General features: G+C 40.2%; 1 protein-coding gene across 24 annotated transcripts in view; it reads left to right on the top strand.

Moving 5' to 3' along the window:
* The window catches only part of DTNB (dystrobrevin beta), a 224,464-nt gene that overhangs the window by 96,754 nt on the left and 103,808 nt on the right, over positions 1–23,902 (top strand). For all 24 annotated transcript variants that reach the window (XR_011139936.1, XR_011139935.1, XM_068936647.1 and 21 more), the window contains one exon: positions 18,894–18,971. Coding sequence is in view for 22 of the 24 variants with exons in the window: in XM_068936647.1 (XP_068792748.1) it covers positions 18,894–18,971 (78 nt within the window). In the remaining 2 variants the exon portion in view is untranslated. The remainder of the gene's footprint in view (positions 1–18,893; positions 18,972–23,902) is intronic.

Here is a 23,902-nt window from a genome sequence, read left to right as displayed (position 1 = left end):
AAAGTCATCATTTTAATCTCAACATGGAATTTCCTATGGTGTGTTTATGTTTCCTTTAATGAGTATTATATGTTGAACATTATATTATATGTTTTATACTTTTCTATTAATTCATTTACAAGATAATGTAGAAGCTGAAATATAAGGTGTTGTCTATTATTTGGAAAACTTGACATATGCATCTCTGTGCTGCTTCTGGCTGATAGCAAAATGGGCCTGCCTGTCTGTTGCTTTTCACCTTCAAACGGATCGAAGTATTTTAGATGGATTTTAAAAATCCTCGGTCCTTTTGTTGCTGGACAATTCATTCTTGCCTGCCTTACCTAACCCAAGAACGTTTTGTAGAATGAACTACCTTGTGCACAGGAGATGCTGGGTCACGTGCCGGCTCTGTTTCCTTAGAGACAGCCGCCGTGTAGTGCATTAGGATGCCTGCTCAGAGGAGAGAGGAGAGACGTTTGCTACAGAGCACAAAGGTTTGGTGCGTTTGCATTCCTTGCCGTTTTGCTGCTTTAGCGTAAAAAACGTTCGGAAGGTCTTTGCACGCGCTGAGGTTGCAAGAGCTTGTTAAGGCAGAGTTAACTTCTCTAGACGCTGTTTAAAATATAACCCTTTTATGTGGTGGTTGGCGGTGAGCGATTACAGGCTGGCGAGAGTGATGCCAATAGCGGAGCTGTAGCATGACCGTGCTGTCAGGTTTTATTTGTTTCTGCCTGTTGTAAACAGATTGTGCCAACAGCCGAGAGAGGGACCCTGCGCGGGGTGTTTGCTTGAGCAGCCTGTAATTGGTAACTTGCTGAATGTTTAGTTTCCGTCCTTCCTGTTAGTCATTTTTCTAAGAGTGCAAGAGCAAAGTCATTATAAAGTAATATCTCGCTCTATGTCTTGTTTACAATAAGAATTATTATTAATAGATTATTCATACAGATATGCCATTTTAGTGGAAAGCAGTGGAATTTAATGTGACATTTTATCATGAGAAGTAATGTACATATTCCAAATTGCTAGAAATAAATAGACATAATAATGAACTCATCAGTGTATAAAAGCATTAAATGCTATTGCGTTTACATGCTAGAGATGCCAGTCAGCAGAAGAAAGTTCTTTAATGTCTTTATTAGAGGCACTATATACAAATAAATTGGCTATTATATAAAAAAAAGAGATGACTTCATAGTAAAATTGTTCAGAAACAAACATTGTGTGTATTTTCCCTGGCTGTTGTTACAGAGCTCAGGAATTTATATTCCTGAGTACTTGTCTTTTTATAAAATCTCGGTGAAATATTTTGTATGTATTTTCAGATTTGTGATTACTTTTTAACTTTCTAGCATTTCTGTTGCATTTGGTTCTGATCGTTTTAACAGAGGTGTACACCCTAAACTGTTTTTAAATTACTACAAACACTATAAAATTAAAACAGTCTAAATTTACAGTTTTCCAGAGGACAGAGCAAAATGATGAAGTCTTTGGGTCCCCCACCCAGACAGATGGTAATACAAAACCAGGTTGAATGACAGGAGGCTGCTATCCCACCGTGAGTGATGAGTAAGGTAATAATGCATTACAGTATCCAAACATGATTAAAATGCTTCCTTTTGGCAAATATTCAACCTGCTATGTTTGGATTCTACATTTTTTACCTAAATCATTGGTTTACATTTTTTCTGCATCAAGAGAGCTTTGGCTGGGTTGCTATTTAGTGGCAGTAGGAAAATTAGTCATAGTTGAAAAATAGATGTAGAAGCTCCATAAAGGCTTTTAGAAAACTTAGCTCAAAACGTCATGGGGAAGCAGAGCTACATTTCTCAGTTCTAATCGAGAATTAAAAAAAAAAAAAACATTTTTGAATAGGATGAGAACAGGCCATTGGCCCCTTTGTGCTGTTTAAAATAAGAAAGAGGACAAAACAGTAATTAATCTGTAACGTATGCAAAAAATTTTTTGCGAGTTGCTCACATGATTTGCATGGGAATAGGAGGGTGATATCCAATTTAATACTGCAGTTTTTGTGTTCTCTCTTTATAGGGGAAAAATGTTGGCTCAGCATATCCATAGATGTATTTGCCCTTGGGGATCTCATTGGAGGAATATTAGCAACTACTTTTAAATAATTCCTGATTTATTCCTATGAATACACTGTCAGAAAGTAGCGCATTACAATGAAGAATTGCTGACAGTCGTATCATCCTTGGAATTTTACAATCGGTGCGATATAAAAATGCTCCGTGCCTTCCTGAAACTGTAGTCATATACATTATTTTAATAACAACAATGTACTAATTTTTCAGAAATACTTAAGCAATACTATAGATAGTTTAAGGGACTGGTAAAGGACTATGGAGAATTTTATATCTAGTTCTTTGCCATTTTAGTGATGACCAAAAGTAGATTTCCATCCTGAAGTTTGTTTGGACTATACCAGTGAATTGACTAACATGTCCCGTAAGTGCAACTCACTCCCCATTTGTTTCCTTGTTGCCTCCTCAGCAAAGACCCTAAGCAAGCATCAGAAACTTGGCTCCCTTTTCTTTCCTAAAGGTGATGTGCAGCTTGATTAAACAGACCTTTTTTATTTAACAACAGAAACGCTGGGAACAATTTCCCACTTTGTGCTGGAGGTTTTTGGTAGTGTGTTGGGGCATCTCAGCGGTGACATCAAAGCTGAAGACTGCAATTGCCTTGCTGCTGTCCCAGGTCCCAGATGAGATAAAATAAGTACTTGACTAGAATAAAGATGAGGTAAGAAGTGATCTGAGCTTTCGGTTGCCCTGTGGCCATGTCTACCCTTGTTTGGGCAGCCAGTGCAGTTTTGCCTTGAATTGCAACAGGATAAAACGATGGTACCTTGCTTAGGACGCAGCTGCAGGAAGGGGTTAACCTGTGGCAACGGGAGCCCGCCGACTTTTGAAAAGCTGCATCACGTAGCCCCTAAGAGCAGCTTAGCTCCGTTTCAGCAGTAGCAAACTGCCTCTGGATGAATCGGAGCTAAATTTGTCACGCTTTTGAATGTCTGTTTTCCAGTGTGCGCGGCCCCCAGGGCAGTTACTTACAGCCGTTGGCGAAGTCCTTCCTTCCCCCTGCTAGTTTGGTGGCCCCCACGCTTTCCAATTTCCTGTAAGGGGAGAGAGGGTAGTTTCTTGTTTTTTAATCCAAACTCTCCCCCAGGTGCAAAACAAACAAACAAACCCAAAACTGAGGAAAGATTTAATATATTCTTGGTTTGTGCCTCGTGCCTTTCTGGAAAAAAAAAAAAAAAGTTCAAATTTTATCAAATATTCTTCTCCCACAAAAGTAGCCAGAAACTCTCCTGCCTTATCTAGATTTAAATAACTTTGCTTCTATATTTAGCTATAAACACGCTTTTCCAAAACTTTTCTTGATATGAAGTTTTTCCTTCACATTTTTGGGCTAAAGAGCTCGGAACAGATGTATAGATGTTACTTAAACTATTTCCTAATTCAGAGCTCATGAAGTCTGAATGAATCGTCACAGGCATTTAACCTGAACCTCAAATAAAGCAGAGATCAGAAGATTTTTTTGAATCAATTCCTGTGCAAAGTAGAAAATTAAAAAAAAATTAGGTATTTTATTAAAAACATTAACATTTCCAATATGAAGAACTTGCCATAGGCATAGAAGTAGTTCATGTGCTTTATTACCCTCATTATTTAAAGCATGTAAGCATATTTCTAGTTAGAAACTGTTCATTTCTGGAGCTTGGATTTTGTTATATCTTTGCCTGTATACTGCTGCCTGTTTTTATTACAAATAAATCAAATTTCTTTGTAGGTTGCAATCAAATCACCACATAACTATCTGTTAAGCAGGAGGTTTGGAGTTATGATTCCCTCAGTATAAGGTGTGTTTTTCCAGGTTTCAGTTGTTCCTGTGTTTCTTCCCTGAACCTCCCTGATTTCTAGCAGCCCTCTTGAATTGTAGTTCCTAAAATTGGATGCAATTCCAATACTATTCTTACAGTGCCAAATGCAATAGGAAACCCTCACTTCCCAGAAACTTCTCTCCTACTTTTGCACATTATTGTATTTGGCTGATTTGCTCCAGCATCACACCAGGGATGCTCGTTGAGCTGACTGTCAGGAACCTCCATGTCCTTTACAGAGTCATTTTCCCAAGATGAAGTCTATTTGTGTCCCCAACCCTTTAATTCCATGAAAAAGATAAATATACCACCTTCGTATTTGTTTTTTGTTGTGTGCTTTTTTTCATTATGAGCTTTTGCATTTTTCCTTCTCTTTTTTGGCCTGCCTTCAATGCGTCCTATTGAATAGATGTATTGATTTTATATTCTATTTGTTTAAGCACGTAGTCAGAGAGAAAAGGCAGCTTGAGATCATTGTTTAGCTCTGAATAATAAATAATGGATCTTATTTATGATCTTAGTTATATATAATACCCTGTCAAATACGTCATTCTTTTATTTTCTCCTACTTAGTGATAGATAATTCAGCAACGAGAGGTTAAGAGTTCATACAGCACATAAGAGTTGCCTTTTAAATAGTAGAACAAATTTGTTCAGTAGAGAGAACGCTGGGCAGAAAATTGGCCCATCTAGTGCTCACTGTTACCAAGTGTATGGTATGACCTACTAATGTCTAGGTTGATGAGCTGCAAAGCAAAGAGGTAGCTGAAACAATTTATTTTCAAAAGTATTTCAAGTCATTGTTGAACCCCTTAGACACATAGAGGGGGATAGTAAGGGCAGTGTTTAGGAAGTAGTCTGAAACTGTTTTCACCTGATCTTATTTGAAAGTAGTTCTGCGGACTACTTTTGCTGAAGCCTTTGAGGTTTCAATATCCCACAGCTTACCGCAATATCCCTATCTGCTAGTGCCAGCCCTCCTCTTTTAATTTAATATATGTCCATATTGTACAGTTAGCCATATTATGAGCATTGGCTGCCCTAATGTCCTTGCCATTTGCACACAAAGCTCTGAAATATCTATCAATGTGTTCCTTGAAGCTATGTTCTCTTGCCTAGCTTCTGAATATGTGTTAAAGCTTGTATTTCACTTTTAGACATTTTTTACATGAACCTTGTATGTTCTGGTCTTTCCATCTGCTTGCTCACCCCTTGTCCCAGGAGCACACATAGGTTTACACTGACTTGATATTAGTGATGAACTTTATGCAGACTACGCGATTTCTGTAGATCCTCCCAGGTCACACCGAAGATATGTGGTCCTATGTGGCGCATTCCCGGGGTGGGGGGCGGAGGGGCACAGCAGGCGTTTGGTTACCTCTGATGTAAAAAGGAAAGGGAGCGTGATTTTGGATGAAGCATCCAGTTACAGAACCACCTTCAAGATGCTTGTGGCAGGGTGATCAAGCAGACTGTTGAACAGTGCCAGAAATCTCCAGTTAACTCGAGATTGTCTACCGTGGGGTGAGGATGCTGCTGAGAGTCTGTCGGTTCCCTGCCGGCTGCCGCTAATGCCAGGGCTTGGCCTGCATCGCTATGGCTGGTCGAGCAATGTCCCCTGGCAAATTTCTGATTAAAGGCTGTGTGGCTTTTAGATCAGAGAAAAACTGAAGAAGCAAAGTCAAAGGAATGGACTCTAGATCAAGTCGTAGTACTGCGTCTGCTGTTAATTTGGATGTGCCTGGGACTGTTCTTTGACACTGAAGCCAACTGGCTCAGAACGGTCAAATCCACACTATTAATCTTTCTTACCTTCCAAAAGAGCGAGGCCATGTCTGAAATGCTTACTGGGAATAGTTCCTGGCTCATGCTAACTCCCAGACTATTCCCAGGAATTATTTGGGAGAGAACTGTTTGACTTAGGCCAAAGCTGTCTGCTAACAATTTAAACGAGTAGATAATTGCATTCCAGGATATTGGAAGGCTCCCCAGCACTGTTTAATTTACTAATATAGATGAGGCCAAGGTGGCTCTGGATCAGGCCATGGAAACACACTGTGAAGATTTGCCAGATATGAACCACAGAAACCGTTTGAGAAGGAGATGTGCTGTAGTGGCCTCTAGATCTTTAACCTGGTAAATGGTATCTGCCATTTTTATTACAGTTTTTTGAGAGTTTGCAAAGTAAGGGGGAAAGACTTCAACTGTATGGTCGATACCATCCTCATGGCACACTTTGCATATAGTAAAATGACCTTGTCTTCTTTCAGAGAGAGAGAAACTAACCGTTTCTTTGCCCCATCTCATCCCCTGTCCCCTTCCACCCTTCCCCTTAGTCATTTAGTCCCCGCTATCACTTTGCTAGCATGAGTATGCTGGTATAGTTGCTAGCGCTAGACCTAGATGGCCTGGATAGACCTTCTTTTTGGGGTTACATCAGGGCCTTTTTGCAGTGTCTGGCATCATGTCGGGTGGAGGAGAGATCCAGTTCTCCCATTAGCAACCCAGTATCCTCGTACTGCCTTCTGTCTTGAGCATGTACCAGATCTTGTCTCACTTGTGACAGATATGAAATTTCTGAACAGGAGAAATTCAGTACAGATGCTGAGATTCCCAGGCAAGGTGCATTTCAAGCGATTGCCTCTGTAACTTGCTTCCTTTCCCGCTGCATGGTACGGTCCTCAGCTTACTAGGAAAAATAACAATCTCCTTTGTACACTGTCCTGGAAGAATGTGTTCTCCTTTGGCTTTTGGATTATTATAGAGTAAAATTGTACTGAAAGGAAGTTTAAAAAAGTCAAAACAGCAGTAATAGATCCTTTGTCTCATCATATTAATGATAAGCAAGACTCCCTTACATAGCTGGAAGCACTGGCAAGCCACTAATAACCATGTTCTTTGGTGTGAGTAAGCTCCATGTTCTTCCAACAAAATGAATGATATGCCTTTCTAGTGTCAAGCATAATATACCTTTCTGATTCATTCTGCACTGGTTCAAGAACTTATAAGTGTATGCATAATGATGGAAAAACACATGTTCACATGCTTCTCTGGCAAGAAAACCAACAGGTTTGTGAGTACCAAAAATGGCTTTATACATTATCTGTTGTGTTAAATGAATTAGCTATCACTTGTAAAAAGGTTATAATCTGAAATAAATTGGTACTATCCCAGCATCAGCAACTGACATGCGATACCACACTGATGTGCCACAAACCGAAAATGGGAGACATCTCCCGATGGTAATATCAACCTGCTTTTGGAGTGGTATCACCTCCACCTTATTTGCATCCAGATAAAGAAGCGTCAAGTTAAGCTGTCATGCATCTCTGTATCTTCCTGTGGAGAAGGAAAGGTCCCATTGCCTGTCCCAGGTTGGTGCATCAACGTAATCCTTCCAGGTTAGGCTTCCTTTGTGGTACCAGAACTGCTGGTCCTCACACAAATCCTAAAGTGACTGCAGATGTAACAAGTGTCTCCATCCTGCAAACTACTCTTCAGGAGCCATCCCTGTCTCCCAGTAGTAGAAATTGCTAGTGGAACGCTATTCATCATATCACTGAGTGTTTTTTGTGTCCTGCTGCAACAAGAGTTCACTCGTAAGCGAGCTAAGAGTAGTGCTGCAGAGGATCTCATGAAAAAGAAGCACGTTTTGCCAGAATGTGTTGTAGAACAGCTCCTAGAACGGCTTGAATTGGTGACGCTTTAAGAACTTCGATGTTATATTCCCATCAGTGTTAGTACTAAACTTGCAAAATAAGGGAGGGAGACAGGTGCGTGAGAATGAGCTCCATCCATCTCTGCAGTCTGAAACTTCAGGGGACAATTCTGAGGAAACAAAAAAAAAAATCACATGCGCACAACTCTGGACATGGTTTTACCGCAGCGTGCTCACGCACTTAGTGTGTAAGCTTGTTGTGAGGGAAGGGGCTTGTGATAGGAGGAGAAAATAGTCCAGGATTATTGAAGTTTGCCCTGAACTCTTGTTAGCACGATAAACTGGCTTGGCGTCCTCACTGATGTGGTCTCAAATCTGGATGCAGTCGTCAGATCATGAGAGTTTTGGAGCTAGTGCGTGGTTCTGTGCCAAAACCGACAGCGTTCGTGGGTTTTGTGATATATGTCATGTATTTATACGTGCATGTATTGAGCAAAATGTGTTTTTTTGCAACCGTAGCTTTAAACAACCAAAGTCTTATGGAAGGAATTACATAACAGTGGTTACCAGCAAGTAGACTTATTTTCTGAAGCGTGTCAAGGGAGAGGTAACCTCTTTTATTAAATTAGCTGCCATAACTGGAAAGATGTTGGGGTGGGGAGGGGGAGCACAACCTTGCCCCTGTCGCTTTAAACCATCACGGTGACAGCAACGTTTGTGTTCAGGGAATAACTGAATAGCGCTGCTACCACACGCCGACAGTACTTACTGCAGGTAACTTAAATCATAGCTATTCTTTAGAGAAATTCGTTTCGGGCTCTCCTGAGAAACAGAGCTAAGACAGCGTAGGTGCTTTATTGCACTGTTAACAAAACGCATTGACATAGTTCTTCCAGGAATAAGAGTTGAGAAAAGCAGGGCACGCCTCTGTTCCTTTGAATCCTGCCTGACACGTTATAATAGACAGAGATTAGTTTTTACACGGTCATTCGTCACAACCTCCCAGAGGACTTCTGAGTTGTTCGGTAAAGAAATGCGATTTCTTTGCTTCTGTAAAAATACCACGCAATAGAATATAGGAATTACATTAAATTAAATTGTATTCTATAATCAATTTCTTTCTCACCTGAAGGGAAATATTAAGCAGAAAACCATTAATACTGTGTGTATTGTTAGGAACAAACAGTTCTAAGTGAATTATAATGAGTTGTCCTTTTCTAAACTGCTCTACAAGAAATTATAAAGTTCCCAGAAAAAAGAATTCATCTTATTGTAATGTTTTTTCCACTTGACGCCTTATCTGAGAAATGTCAAAGGACTAGCATGCCAGTTGGGAGGTTTATACTTTTACAGTCCCATGCAACTGTGTTTCATCAGCCTTTATTTATTATTCATGGTTTGTTTGATTAATGAACTGAACTTAGATTCAGTGTGGATTTCTGTGCTGTTCCTAAGTCTTTTACAACTCTTCTGTGTAACTTTAGGCAAATTTCTCTTAAGATATCGAGATCTTAACTCCAGTTTCTGCTACCTGTGATGGCAGCACACCTTGCACCTAGACCTTTTTTATATTACTTTTTACCCCCGTAAATTTCCATGAAACTATCTGACTGTTTTCCTTTAAATCTTGCCTTACAGTTCTATCAGCAGGTCTGCAAAATGCAACAATGATAGGCAGAGATTATGCTCAGCCACTGTCCATAGTGTAGTTGCATGTAATATGAGTATGGTTTTTGAGTTTCTTATCTCTAGCATTGGTTTAAGCCTCCCCCCGGTCTTGGGCTGGTCTTTATTATAATTCTTTGAGGCTAAGACCAACTTTTTGCTTTGGAGAGGAGCACAGCCTGGACTGCGACTGGGGTTCCTAAGTAGTATCGGAGAGGATAATAACAATCTCCTATGCAGTTTTATTAGTTTAGAACTTCTCAGTTTCTCAAAATTCAGCTATAAAGTTAGCAAATAAATGCAAGATTTTATATCTGTTCAGTTTGTATCTATGTAAATATGATAGCTAAAATTTGCAGTTATCATCCCTATTAATTCAATCTCAAATTACAGTAAAGAAAAGACTAATTCCAGGCGTTGTTTGAAGATAATCAAGCAAATACTGGCATTTACGCAGTGCACTTGCAAAATACTGTCTTTTTTTTTTTTGTTACGTGTGATATACACTCTGGGCCTTACACGCAAGATGTTGAATAAAGATTGGAAATGTCATCAGGTGAACTTCTGACAAGGATTTGCCTTAAACTTCTGCTGATTGAAATCATTACCTGATCCTTCAGGTCCTACTTAATTATTATTTCTGGGGGCCAGTGACATTTTTAGAATTTCAGATGAAAGTCTTCTGAACAGATTCCAGATGTGACTGACAGAGAATTTCTTTTTTTTTTTTTTTCCTCTAGTGAATACTGTAACAACCTTCAACCTACAAGTACAGATTGTTCTTCTTTAGCTTTGCATTTTCCAAGTCTCTGACAGGAGCAAATAAATAACATTCCTCTGCAAAACCTCAGCAGTCTCAGGAGAACTGTTCAGAGTGGAGGGCAGTTTGGTAAATTTTGTGTACTATTGCTTTTCCTTGAAGGTCCCTTACACTGGAGGTGATTGTCCAGCACAGTAAAAGTTTTCTTGAGACAGAGTTCCTTTTATTTATTGAATTTTTAGGCTTCTGAGGTCTCAGAATTGTCCTGTTTCTGCTCTGAACCTTCATCTACCACATCTGCATGAAGATAAGCAAATACCTAGGCTTAACATAGGCTTCATTGTGTTTTTCTTCAGAGCATGTAATTATTGATTTTCCGACTTAGGAAAACTGCTGACACAAAATAGCAGTTACTAATCTATTTCCAATGTCTGATTTTTAGATAAGTTTTCTGAGAATATATGTGACAGCAACTTCAGTTGCATCTGGATCTCATAGGTCCCATTACAGGTAGGAGAAGATGGTTAAGGAGAATAAATATTAGTGATAGGAGTCAAGATCTTTGCTGATTTATTAGAATTATAGCAGTTACCCTTAAGAATTTGTACACATGTTTAAGAAGCTAATGGGGTAATCTAAGAATAGAATATCATCTGTCCTGAGTTGGACCAGAAATCTGTTTAGTCTGATAGCTTGTTTCCAATAGTAGCTAAGAGTGAATGACTAGAGAGGATCTTGGTCATGTTAGAAGAGACAGAGGTAATGTTCTTACATAGATATGTTCTGAAAAAGTAAACGAGGAAAAAGATAAAACACTACTAGGAATGGAAAACTCAAAGTTGTGATGCCTTCCGTAAAAGTGATTTAAGGTGTATTATCTTCAGAATTAACTTCATGACATTGTGGAAAAAAAATTGTGTGGATGAGTAAATTGTGTAAAACGGCTTCTACGTGACGTGCCTGTGTTGTTCTATCAAGTCCTTATTCTTTCCTTCCCAAATTGGCTGAAAGCGAAAGACTCTCATGGTCCCTGATTTCACAGAATCACAGAGTGGTTGAGGTTGGAAGGGACCTCTGGAGATCATCTAGTCCCACCCCTCTGCTCAAGCAAGGTCACCCAGAGCACGTTGCCCAGGATGGTGTCCAGATGGCTTTTGAATATCTCCAGCGAAGGAGACTCCACAACCTCTCTGGGCAGCCTGCTCCAGTGCTCAGTCACCTTCACAGCAGAGTTGTTTTTCCTCATGTTCCTCATGTTTCCTCATTTCAAGTCCTCTCCAAATCTTTGCTATTTATTTGTATTCTAATAGCATCTACCATTGCTATACAATGCCCACATGCATAAGAATATACAGTTCCCAGTTATAGTCTAAACTAATTAAATTCAAGGATACTGTGACAATGGGAATGCCCAAAGTTGTGAGCTCTCTTCTACTTCTCCCCTGCCAAAGGAGCACTCCCATCACTAGATACGTCTCCCCCATACGGAGGATTGTCAGGGTCGATCCTTGTCCTGTCCTTGAACCTACAAGCCTGCTGTTTCCTCAGTTGTTTCTCATTCTGATCATGTGAGGAACAAGAGCATTTCAGACATCATGGGATAACTGAACGAGTTAGCACTTACTTCAGTGCTAACCAGCAGTGTACAAAGTAATGTGATCGTTTTTATTTTTACAAAGGACATTGTAATGTTTTTGAAGCTACTATTCTTTTATATAACGTACACCTTGGACCTCACACATGGAATGGGAATAAAGATGTCTTGATTTATACTCTCTGACATAAGCTGACCTGTGACCTCCCCAGCTGCTTAGCTATTGTCACTTTTTGTAAGCATCATGACAAAGAATAATTTAAGGAGAGATTTTAAGGCAGAAATAGCATAGCTTTGGGATGGTTTACGGAGAGTCTGCATGTTAGAAGGAGAGCCATTAGGTGAAATGAAGTCTGGCATTTTTGGTAGAATCAGTACGATATCTCAGCTTATATTGTAACCACTTTTGTCCCAAGTGGCAAGCACGTCCAGTGGCAGCATCCCTACAGAGGCTGCTTTTGCTTAGGTGCTTTTCTTCCCAAGAGTGCCCCAGACCTATTAAATCCACTTTAAATGCTAGACAAGTTAAAATTGAAAAGTTTAACCTAACAAAACAAAAGAAGTTTTGTAAAAAAGTTATAAGCTGTTCTCAACTTACTTCAAAGTCTGTTAGTTGTTCTGAGATCTCAGTTTAATTGTGTGCGGGAGGGGAGGGGAGCAGTTACCTCATTCATTGTGTTGGGCAACTTGCCCAGCTTGGGGCTGCCTGGATTTACCTCTTCTCTTTTCCTTTACTCAAGGTGGAATCTCCTCCCTCTCCTTCATCTGTATTACTCTATCAATTTTTATTTCTGTTAACACATCAGAAAGCAGCATTAATAGTACATGATTCTCGCAAAATGCAGTTTTGATAACTACAAGCTTCCTTTCACTTCTCTTTGGATTGAATATCTGCTTCTCTCTTGGAATGCAGTCAAGTTACAAACTTTCTGGGACATCATTACGTTTGCAACGCTCTCCCCAGTGTACTCTTCCATGCCAGGAAGCATCCCGCTGATACTAGTCGCCAGAGGGTTTCTCTTCTAACACAGAAGGCGTTTTACGTAAAATAATACCTTCTACAACGTAGGTTGCCAACTTCCAAGAGCTCAGTGGAGCTTATGAGGGTGTCAGTTTTTGAGGTTGCTGTGCCCATTCAAAAAGACCTGACAATGTTTATCACCCACCCTGAAACCACCCTTAATGCCAGACAAATGCTAAGCCAGAAGTGAAGGAAAAATGATTTGCAAAATCCGAAACAGTTTCATAGGTTAAGAGAAGAAACCAAACTGCGCTTACTTTTCAGTTTGCCTCCAGGACATGTTTCTCTCTGTATCATCCAACTCTGATGCTGTGAGAACACTTAGCCAGTTCTTCTGCAACTTCTCATCCTATAATTTACTTTCTTGGAATAAAATTTTGATTTGGGGACATATACTTCTGGTCTTCTAACCTCTGGCTTCCTTGAAATTCTCTCATGTTTCAGTCTTGCCCTCCCCCATTGCTTGGGCCATAAGTTAAGGCATTATTTTTATTTTTTCCCAAAAGGATTATCCACTCCTCTGGCCTTCTTATACACAATATTTTCACTACATTTTCAAAATATTTTCACATATTAAAAAAGGAGCCATTTTATATACTTCTTATTCGATTCAGTGCTGAGTTTATGTTGAGATTTCCATAAAAGCCACACATAATGCATCAAAAAGATGAATGCATTTAGGATGCACATTCTGAATTTCCCTAGCAACTATGATTTGAGGATTTCTCATGTCTCAGATGCCTGGATAGTCAAAATTTCTGTTGAGATTATCAAAGCAGAAAATCTCTCTCCTCTGTAGTTGATTCAGGAATATTGTCTTCCTTCTTTTAGCTCGATAGGCTGTAGCAGATGCCAAATGCCATGAGCATCTCAGAAGGGGAATTCAGTTATTATGTTCCTTTTAAACTAGAAGTTTTGATAAAATAGTTGACCTGCACTGAAAGTCTTTCTATCATAGCAGAAGCTCTTTTAGTACTCCACTGGTATTGTTTGAATGGTTACATCATGTTCCTCATTTCAAGAACAGTATGATTTTTCTGTCTTGGTTATGCAAGAAAATATGGTGCTATCTTGACAATGTTCCAGTTTATTGCAGGTATATTCACTAAAATGTGTAAATGGCCTCAAAAAATGGTCTGAACTGGGAAAAGCTTTATTGTATGTGCTAAAGACAGAATTCTACAAATAGAAATCTTTCAACCAGATGTTCATATTTAATATTTTTCTTTGCCTTTGTCACTGTGAACAGGGATTTAGCTGGAAAATTGAGGACACTGGTATTTATAGGACTGGAATGAACCTGTGGAAATGTCTCATAATGATACTAAAAACATATTGCACATGGTGAATAATATCCATTTTCTTATTAAAAGAATCATATAAAAGCAACATTATAATAAAGAATTATCCTTGAATCAAATAGTAGGCTGACATAGGTCAACTTCTATGGGATAATGGAAAATGTGTCCTCATGTAAAATTTGTTACTTAAAATGCATTAACTAAAATTAATTCTGCAAAAATTCATACTATCTGTTTTACACATCTTGTGGACTATGAGAGAGTATGTGCGTGCTGTTGCTCTTCGCGACTGGAGTGCTGTGATGGATGGACATGAGCTCTTTAGGAAGGATGGACTAGGACGGCAAGGAGGGGGAGCTGCCTGTTACGTGCAAGAGCGGTGGGAATGCAGGGAGCTCTGCTGCGGACGGGCGAGGGGCCAGCTGAGAGCCTCAGGGCCAGGGTTAGTGGGCAGAGCAGCATAGTGACATTATAGTGGGTGTCTGCTATAGAAGGTAGATGAAGTCGTCTTCAGAAAACTGGAAGCCTAATGTTTGCAGGCCCTGGTCCTCATGAGGGGCTTTAACTGGCCCGATATCTGCTCACGGGAAAACGCACCAGCGCACAAGCAGTCCAGGAGGTTTCTAGAGTGTATTGATGACAGCGTCCTAACTCAGGTGATTGAGGAGCTGACGAGGAGAGGCGGTCTGCTGACTTCATTCTTACACACAAGGAAGGACTGGTCAGAGATGTAGAAGTTAGAGGCAGCCTTGGCTGCAAACACAAGATGGCAGAGTTCGGGATCCTGCAAGGAGGGAAAAAAGTAAAAAGCAAGATGACATCGCTGGACTTCAGGAGAATAGAGTTTAGCCTATTCCGGGACCTGCTTGGAAGAATCCCATGGGAGATGGCCATGGAGAAAAGAGGGATCCAGGAGAGCTGGTTGATATTCAAAGATCACCTCCTCTAGGCTGAAGAACAAACAGTCTATCCCAACAAGCAGGAAATCAAGCAAAACCAGCAGGAGACCTGCATGGGTGAATAAGGAACTCCTGACTAAACTCAGTCATAAAAAGGAAGAGGTGGAAGGAGGGACAAGTAACCCAAGGGGAATATAATGGCATGGTCCGAGTGTGCAGGGATGGTGTTAGAAAAGCCAAAGCTCACCTGGAGTTGAATCTGCCAAGGGGCATGAAGGGCAACAAGAAAGGCTTCTACAGGTACATCAGCAGGAAAAGGAAGGCTAAGGAAAATGTGGCCCTGCTGAATGGAGCAGGGGCCCTGGTGACAAAGGGCATGGAAAAGGCAGAGGTACTGACTGCCTTCTTTGCCTTGGTCTTTACTGGTAAGACTGGCCTTTAGGAATCCAAAGCCCCTGAGACCACAGGGGAAGTCCGGAACAAGGAAAACTTACCCTTGGTGAAGGATCCAGTTAAGAAACACTTAAAATTGACATACACAAGTCCATGGGACTGGACAGGATGCATCCACAAGGGCTAAGGGAGCTGGCCAATGTCATTGCAGTGCAACTGTCAATTATCTATGAAAGGTCATGGTGATCGGGAGAGGTTCCTGAGGCCGGGAAGAAAGCACATGTCACCCCTGTCTTCAAGAAGGGCAAGGAAGATCTGGGTAACTACAGGCCAGGCAGCCTCACCTTGATCCATGGGAAGGTGATGGAGCAAGTAATCCTGGAAGCCATTTTCAGACACATGAAGGACAAGAGGGTGATCAGGAGTAGTCAGCACAGATTTACAAAGGGGAAATTGTGCTTAACCAATGTGATAGCCTTCTACAAAGAGATGAGTAGATGAGAGGAGAGTGGTCAATGCTGTTTATCTTGACTTTAGCAAGGCTTTTGACACTGTCTCCCATAACATCCTCATAGACAAGCCAGTGAAGTACAGGCTAGACGAGGAGACAGTGAGGTGGATTGAGAACTGGCTGAATGGCAGAGCTTAGAGGGTTGTGATCAGTGGCACCAAGTCCAGCTGGAAGCCAGTCACTAGCGGTGTCCCCCAGGGGTTGATGCTGGGGCCAGGACTGTTTAAAATCTTCATTAATGACCAGGATGATGGGACCAGGTGTGCCCTCAGCAAGTTTGCTGATGATATAAAACTGGGAGGAGTGGTTGATACACCAGAGGGCTGTGCTGCCATGCAGAGGGACCTTGACAGGCGGAAGAGATGGGCAGAGAGGAACCTCATGAAGTTCAGTAAAGGGAAGTGCAGAGTCCTGCACCTGGGGAAAAATGACCCCATGCACCAATACAGGCTCAGGGGCGACCAGCTGGAAAGCAGCTTTGCCAAGAAGGTCCTGGTGGACACCAAGTTGACCATAAGCCAGCAATGTGCCCTTGTGGCCAAGAAGGCCAACGATATCCTGGGCTGCGTTAGACAGAGCACTGCTAGTGGGTCAAGGGAGGTGATCCTTCCCCTCCACTCAGCCCTGGTGAGGCCACAGCTAGAGTGCTGGGTCCAGTGCTGGGCTCCCCAGCATAAGAGATATAGAGCTGCTGGAGAGAGTCCAGCAGAGGGCCACAGAGATGGTCCAGGGACTGGAGCATCTCTCCTATGAAGAAAGGCTGAGAGAGCTGGGCCTGTTTAGCCTGGAGAAGAGAAGGTTGAGGGAGGATCTCCTCAATGTCTACAAGTATCTGAAGGGAGGGTGTCAAGAGGATGGGGCCAGCCAGACTCTTTTCAGTGGTGCCCAGCGATAGGACAAGAGGCAATGGGTGCAACGTGAAACACAGCAAGGTCTCTGTGAACACGAGGTAAAAACCTGTTTGTCGTGAGGGTGACTGAGCACTGGCCCAGGTTGCCCAGAGAGGTTGTGGAGTCTCCTTCCCTGGAGATATTCAAAATCCAACTGGACAGGGTCCTGGGCAACCTTCTCTAGTTGATCTTGCTCTGAGCAGGGTGGTTGGATTAGATGATCTCCAGAGGTTTCTTCCAACCTCAAATGTTCTTGATTGTGTGATTCTGTTTCATATACACACTATATGTTCATTAAAGGCTGGTAGCACATTGGAATCTGATTTTTGGTGTCTCTGAAACGATTTGCTCTGTGCTTGGTTTATACCTTCCACTTAAATGTAATACCACATGATTAATTTCACTTACTCTACAATTATTATTAATAATGAAGTAGTATTTATTGTATTTAAAAGCACAGTGTTTAGGGAAACTATTTTTCCAGTCCAAAGTGAAAAACAGCTTGCTTCACTACTAATGCACAAAGAAATTGTGAAGCAATATTTGTTGCTGAAAAATACATAGTTTTGATTGAAAAACCTTCTTGTTGTTTTAGGTTTTTTTCTTTCAGCTGCAGTTTTATAGTATGCAGGAGAATGCAAAGTTGATAAAATCTTTGGGAAAGAAGGAAAGCTTTGCATTTTAGATGTGGACAGAGTATTCTTGAAATTCAGTCAAGAAGAAGTAAACAGGGAGATAAAGGGGCAGAGAGAAAGCACTGTTATTGAACTGTTGTTAATAGACTATATACTAACAAAATTAAGCTTCCAAGTGATCTACAATGTATCGCTTCTGTCAGGTTAATAAGATTTCCCGTGTGTTATAATTGCATTTCTGCTTTTTTGTACAGTAATAAGTTCCCTTTCCAACTAGCACATTCAGTAAATATCATATGACCAAATCATTTCTTGGTATAACATTATATTTAGAACAACAGGAATATTGAAACAGACAGCACAATTATTTGTGGACAAGCCTGTTCTGAGCGAGGATTGAGCACGCCAATACTTTTGCACTCAAATCCTAAATGAAAAAAAAAATACTACAAGATATACACAAAATGTTCTTTGTGGTTTTATATGTTTGATATCTGGGTGATTTTTTTGTAGTTGTGTTTGATTCTCTAGATTAGTGGGTGCTGAAAACTATTGAATGAGCTAATTATTGAATGAACTATTGAATAAGCTAATGAGTCTTAAGCCAATCCCTAACATTTGCATGTCCAAAACAGAAGCAGGCTCTTTGCAGCTGACACTAGGAATGTCAATGCAGCCAAAAACTGCATAACCTCTACTAGATCAAATGTATTTTTCTTCACTATTGTACTGTAGAAAAGTTTGCAAGACTTAATATCTACGGTAAACCTAACTATAAGTGAACGATAAGATGATGGCAAATACAAAACAGTAAAGATTTTAGGGCTGATTTTTCCAAAAAGATATGCAGAAAATCATGTGATGGTTTTCTCCATTGTGGTCTTGTGCAAGTCATATTTTGTCTAATGTGGAAAACGAGCTTTTATCTGTGCACATACAACTCTGCATTTTTGAAAATCTTGTTCTAAAGGATGGTAGCTGTATTTGGATGTCACTAGAGGAAAATGTAGGCAAATACTGATTCTGTGATAATAGCTCCTCTTGTAGTCCTTCTCTCTTAGTGACTTGAATTCCTGGGGAGAGCTGTCAGGGCGATGGCCAGAGTACGGGTTGCTCACTTCCTCCCACTCCCTAGCAGACACACATGCTCACAGAGCATGGGTGGCCCACAACGTCGTAGCATTTGGAAAACTTTCAGGGTTTTAAAAATGCAAATAACAGAAGCGTCATTCCATGTTTTTTTCTTTGAGGGTATTAAAGAACTCTAGGCTCTGTCAATTTGAATCTTCCAACTAACTTTAAATTAGCTTATTAAAAAATAAAAACCAAACAGATAGCATATGTGATCACTGTATATATGATTACTTCTTACAACAGATAAAATAATTCCCCTAATTTGAATGCTTTCTACATTTATTTGAATTATTGAACAATACCAAAGGTCAGTTATGTATTCATAAACGTTGATTTATCTTCGTTTTCATGTAACATTTGAATTCTGAAAAGTAATTTGAGTACAGTAGACCAAGCTCTGTAAAAATTGTTGTGCAAAGCATTTTCTTCTGTTGCTCTTTGACCTAATGCTGTTATAGAGAACAGTGATGTCCTTTTCCCTATTATTGGTGATGTTTCCTTTTTTTTTTTTTTTTAAATCACTAACTGGAATAAACATTTCTCTTTTAGTCCTCCTCGACCTCTGACTAACATGAACGACACCATGGTGACCCACATGTCCTCTGGAGCACCTACACCAACAAAAAGGTATGTGTACCTTGCAATATTCATTGCTTGTTTCTGTAAAAACTAGAAAAAACAGAGTATGGATTTTGTATCACTAAGAGTCTTCTAATATTTTTCAGATTCCACTTTCACTTCAAAGTACATATGTAGGACTCATAAAAAAAGGAATTGTTTGCAGTGCTTCTTTTTGTTGTCTCTGAAGAATGATTTACTGGAATATGCTTTATTACATAAGTGTGATTGAAGAAATATCTAAATAATGTTAAAGAGATTTTCGTTGTTCTTTTTTAATAGAGCATTACTTCCAAAGCTGTTCTGAGAAAGGCTGGTCTTGTTGTATCATAGGCTCCTCTGCTCACAAAGCCTTCAGTAGTAATTCTGTTTCTACTTTAGATATTTCAGGTGATGAGTGTGCTTCATTGCCTTTGTTGATGCCTGTTTTCCACTTTGAGCAGAGTTTAGCTGCCTAAGTCCTTTCGAGTTGCCCATGTCTATTGGATGCATTTTAAATTTGGTTTGAATTTGGATTTCCATGTACTTGCTTTTATATATGTAAATTATGGTATAGATGTACGTAGGTCAGCATACCAAAAACTAGTTGAATCATGTATTTGCATTTTTCTGTCTTGTTACAATATGCTAGGGAAAATAAGAAGGTGGTTCACTGGAGACTTTACTTGTCCAAAGCTGTATGTTAATTAGAGTTCCCTGCAGGGGATGAGAAACAGAACTTAAAAAGATTTTCTTATATTTTATTGACAAGGTGTATTAAAGAAACAAGCACAATCCCTCATTTGCAGCAGCAGTCCTTCAGACAATACTATGCAAAGATCCAAATACTTTCCTTCTACTTTCCAAGACAAAACAAGTCAGTTGTGTACATATTTTTGAACTGGCTATGTTAAAATTATTTCAAAACTTGTCTATAAATTATTCAACATAGTGTCTACAAACTGTACACGTTATGCAGTACACTGTATTACTTCAAATACGCCTTTTGCTGAATTAGGAGCGAAGAGACTGAGAGAGTGGACATTTCCCCAAGTCTGTGCTTTACAGAGAATTCATGTAGGCAGTCCTTACAGCAGCATGACCCATGACGATTTCTCATTCACTGAATTTACTATGGCATTGAGTCCAGCTTTTAGCATTTATTAGGGGTCAGAGTCTGCTCATTGTAGTGCAAACACACTTGTCTTCTTCAGCTGTGTAGCAGAGAAGGTCCTGCTTTAGGTGTGCGTATCGTCTGTGCTCACAGACTTGAAATATTTCCTGAGTAGCAGTGTCTGTGAGGTTCTCCTGCACCTCTTCGTCCTCTTTCATAAAAGATCTTAGAGAAATGGTATAATGGTATAATGGTATAATGACTCATGGACAACAACGGTTAACTGGGGTAGTGACCAACCAGCCAGTTGTCTCTTATTTTCTGCTTCTTAATTTAACTAAAATCTCCCATGTTTTTTAATCCAAACTAGACAGTTCACATTTTAAAAGCATCTAATTCCACAGTTGTCAAAACTATCTCGCCTGTCTGGTAGGGAGACCTTTTTGATACCGCTCTCATCTCGTCATGTTCTAAGTCACCAGTCTCACCTCTTCCCAGCATGTGATTAGTTTCTGTGCTGGTCAGTGGGCATAGCAGCTGTCTTTTTGTCTCATGGAATAATGTAGTCCAGTAACCATTTATTCTGCTGCTTCCTTCCATTCTGAGATTTCTTTCCTTCTTAAATTATGTTTAGTGCGTTTTGTATGAAAGTCAGATCTGATCTGGAAGAGGACAGGGTCAACCTTGAGTCAAGATTGTCCATGGCAAGTATCTCCGTGTTTCTTGCAAAATAGCAGGAGACAGACTCACGTGAAGTGCAAGCCTTGCACTGAATATTCTGCAGGGTCATCTCTGATGGAGGAAGTGAAGCAATCCTCCACAGAGAAGTTCTCCAGTTGCCACTTCAGTTCAAACATGTGTGATCAAATATTTTATTGCTAAAAGAGCAAATGAGAAGATGAAACCCATATCAGCTTTATTGCCAAGTACCAGTCTTGATCCTAAGGTACGCTTTAATTAAGGAAACACTTTTTTTCCTTTCAGCATACAGAAACTCATTCAGGATATGTCTTTCACATCATCATCTGCAGCTATGCTTCTATTCTTCTGTGGGTAGGGTCCAGCCTACCTATCCCCTTAATTTGGGAAGGAGAACTCAATATGAAAAGCTAGGAAAATACCATATCAAGCACTAATACCATATCAAGACTAGAAAATGGCTAGCTGCCACAGCCTGGCCGTTCAACTTTTTTTGATGGCCATATAGACCTTACAATACACTGCTATGCTGAGGAATAGTGGAATAGCATCTAGATCAACAGCTTTGTTTCAGCTTAATTAACTTACAAAGAATATTATTTATGGCAAGACTTCTACATTGGCAGGATTTTTAAAGATACAAGAATTCCGTGCTTATACTGATCAAGGTTCATCTAGCCTACTGCACCCTGTTCTGCGTGATAACAAGTAGCAAGACGTCTAGATAAGATTATAAGCAGTAAGTCATTCACAGAGCAGTTTTGCTCTTGGTGTACTTCTCATCTTGCAGCAATCATTAGTTCACTTCCTGAGTTGCAGTATATATAGGAGCCACTGATTCATAATTCCAGCAGCCACAACATTCAACAGTAGTGAGTTCTACAATTCAGTTATTAGATGTGTAAGAAAACCCTGTCTTTTTTGTTTTAAAATTCACCTGTTCACCTTCTTTGTGCTACTGAAGATTGTATATGTTTATCCCACCTGTTTCTAGCTTGCGAGTCTTCACAGAATCACAGAATGGTTGAGGTTGGAAGGGACCTCTGGAGATCGTCTAGTCCAACCCCCCCCAGTCTTAGTCTACTTAATCTTTCCCTGTACAGAAGATAATCTGTAACTCAGATCACATCTCTTGTCTTTCTCAGTACCCCTTTCTTTCAGCATTTCTTGTTGGTATGAGATGACCAGAACTGCACCTAATAGTCAAATCTGAGCCTACTTTGGTGTTCTAGTCCTATATTCTTCTGTTTGAGTAAATAGCAAGGATGCTCATACCTCTCATGAGCCGAGACAATTGCAAAAGCACACAACTAAAGGAATCTTTTGTCTTCTCTGATGGCATGGATATGGATCTCTGGGCATGAATGTGGATCAATATGGATTTGGTCCGAAGAATCCCAGAAATACTGCATATAAAAATTACTGTGATTGAGGAAAACTGTTGAACAGTTCTTGTAATTCAGTACTACCAAGATTAATATTTTGACTTATAAGGACATGCTAGGATCAGCAGCAGGGCTCTTTAGGTTAGAACATTTTTTATTCATAAAGAAGCAAGGTCTCTTTTGCTGTCCATTGTCCAAGGCACGATCAGGTGGACCAAAGATACTTCAGAAATAAAGACCTTAAGAAGTCAGACCTGTTTGGACATATGTCTTGTTCATCTGCCTCTATACACCCTGAAATTGTGAACTACAAAGACTTATTTAAAAAATTTCTCATGAGAGTCGGTATCATTTGCTAACTCAAGCCCCATACCTCCATAGAAGAGAGCTGAGTGAAACCATCAAGAAGGCTGGATGTTACGCTATGGGTGACTAGAGCCATTGTGGCAGATCCTTGGCCAGATCACTACCATATAACATACCGGTTTATTGCAAGCATCTAGTGTGTTTTGAAAAAAGTACGAGTATCTATAGCTGACTTCCTATGTAAGGGCGGAACTTTTCAGCACTCAGACAGATAAATACACCTTTCCCTCAGTGACTGAAGGGCTACACTGAGGTAATTTGAGATGAAGACCTCTATGGCGCAGATACCATCCCCAGCAAAGGCTAAAAGAAGAAGCTGGAATAAACATCAAAGGAACTACCTCATGATTCCATGAAATGATTGTTATTTTCATCTTTTGTCCACAGCTTGCCTTTTCTGTGAGGCAAGACGTTCGCAGGAGTGTGAAACGCCACTGGCACAGTCCAGAACCAATCTTTAGAAAGCCAGAAGTAATCTTGATTTCAAACATCAGCTTCTGTCAGGTACCATGAGAACTCACGGCCAGCAAATACACGGCACATGTCATCATCTGTGATCACCATACCCATTTGAACGCCTGCCTCTTGCCAAAGTCCTGGCTCATCCCTCTTCAAGGGTCCCACTTTCAGAAATCTGTTATAAAAGGTTACTTCATCTAGGAGATTCTACAAGAGATCATGGAAAGAGGCTTCTTCTCTCTATACTTGCTTGTTCCAAAGAAGGAATGGGGTATTTATCTTTTCCTGGACCTGGGGGGAATGCGCACGCTGCCTCAGGTTCAGGTAGTAATGTTTGCCTCCATCATTCCAGCTCTTCAGGCTCTCAGCTCGCAGAACACACACTTCTACATAACCACTCAACAAGCCCATGGGGATGTACCTGAGGCTCGCAGTGGGACCCAATCACATCTTTTAAAAGGTATTGTCATTCAGACTCTGCTTAGTACCTTTGTTCTTTGCAAAATATCTAGTTGTGGTGGCTACATACACCTGTCCACGTCTAGTCAAGGTTTGTTTGGTTTTAATCACATCATAAGGGGAAGTGCAGATCTTCCTCAGAACTCCTCTGTTTATTCAGCTGAGGATTTACAAGAAATGATCAGCTAAGGCCATTTCAGATTATAGCAGTTGTATGATCCAAACTGATTCCATCTCTGCAAGGCTTGCCTGCTAGCATCACTGAATTATTTCCACTGAAAAGGACATCTAAAGTAGCACAGATTATCTTAATCCGGCCCTGTGTCCACACATACTACAGAAATGCTGCTTGCCAGGTTTTACTTGCTACTGCTAAAACTTTAGCTCAAGTCAAGTACACATATTTCAAAAAGGATATGGAAATACTGCAAAATTATTTAAGAGGGCTATAGAAATGTCTGAAAGCTGGAAATGTGATG

The sequence above is a fragment of the Struthio camelus genome, chromosome 3 (assembly GCF_040807025.1).
Source record: "Struthio camelus isolate bStrCam1 chromosome 3, bStrCam1.hap1, whole genome shotgun sequence".
NCBI classification, from domain to species: domain Eukaryota; kingdom Metazoa; phylum Chordata; class Aves; order Struthioniformes; family Struthionidae; genus Struthio; species Struthio camelus.
The sequence above is the reverse complement of the archived record's forward strand: the minus strand, read 5'-3'. Positions and strand labels throughout refer to the sequence as shown.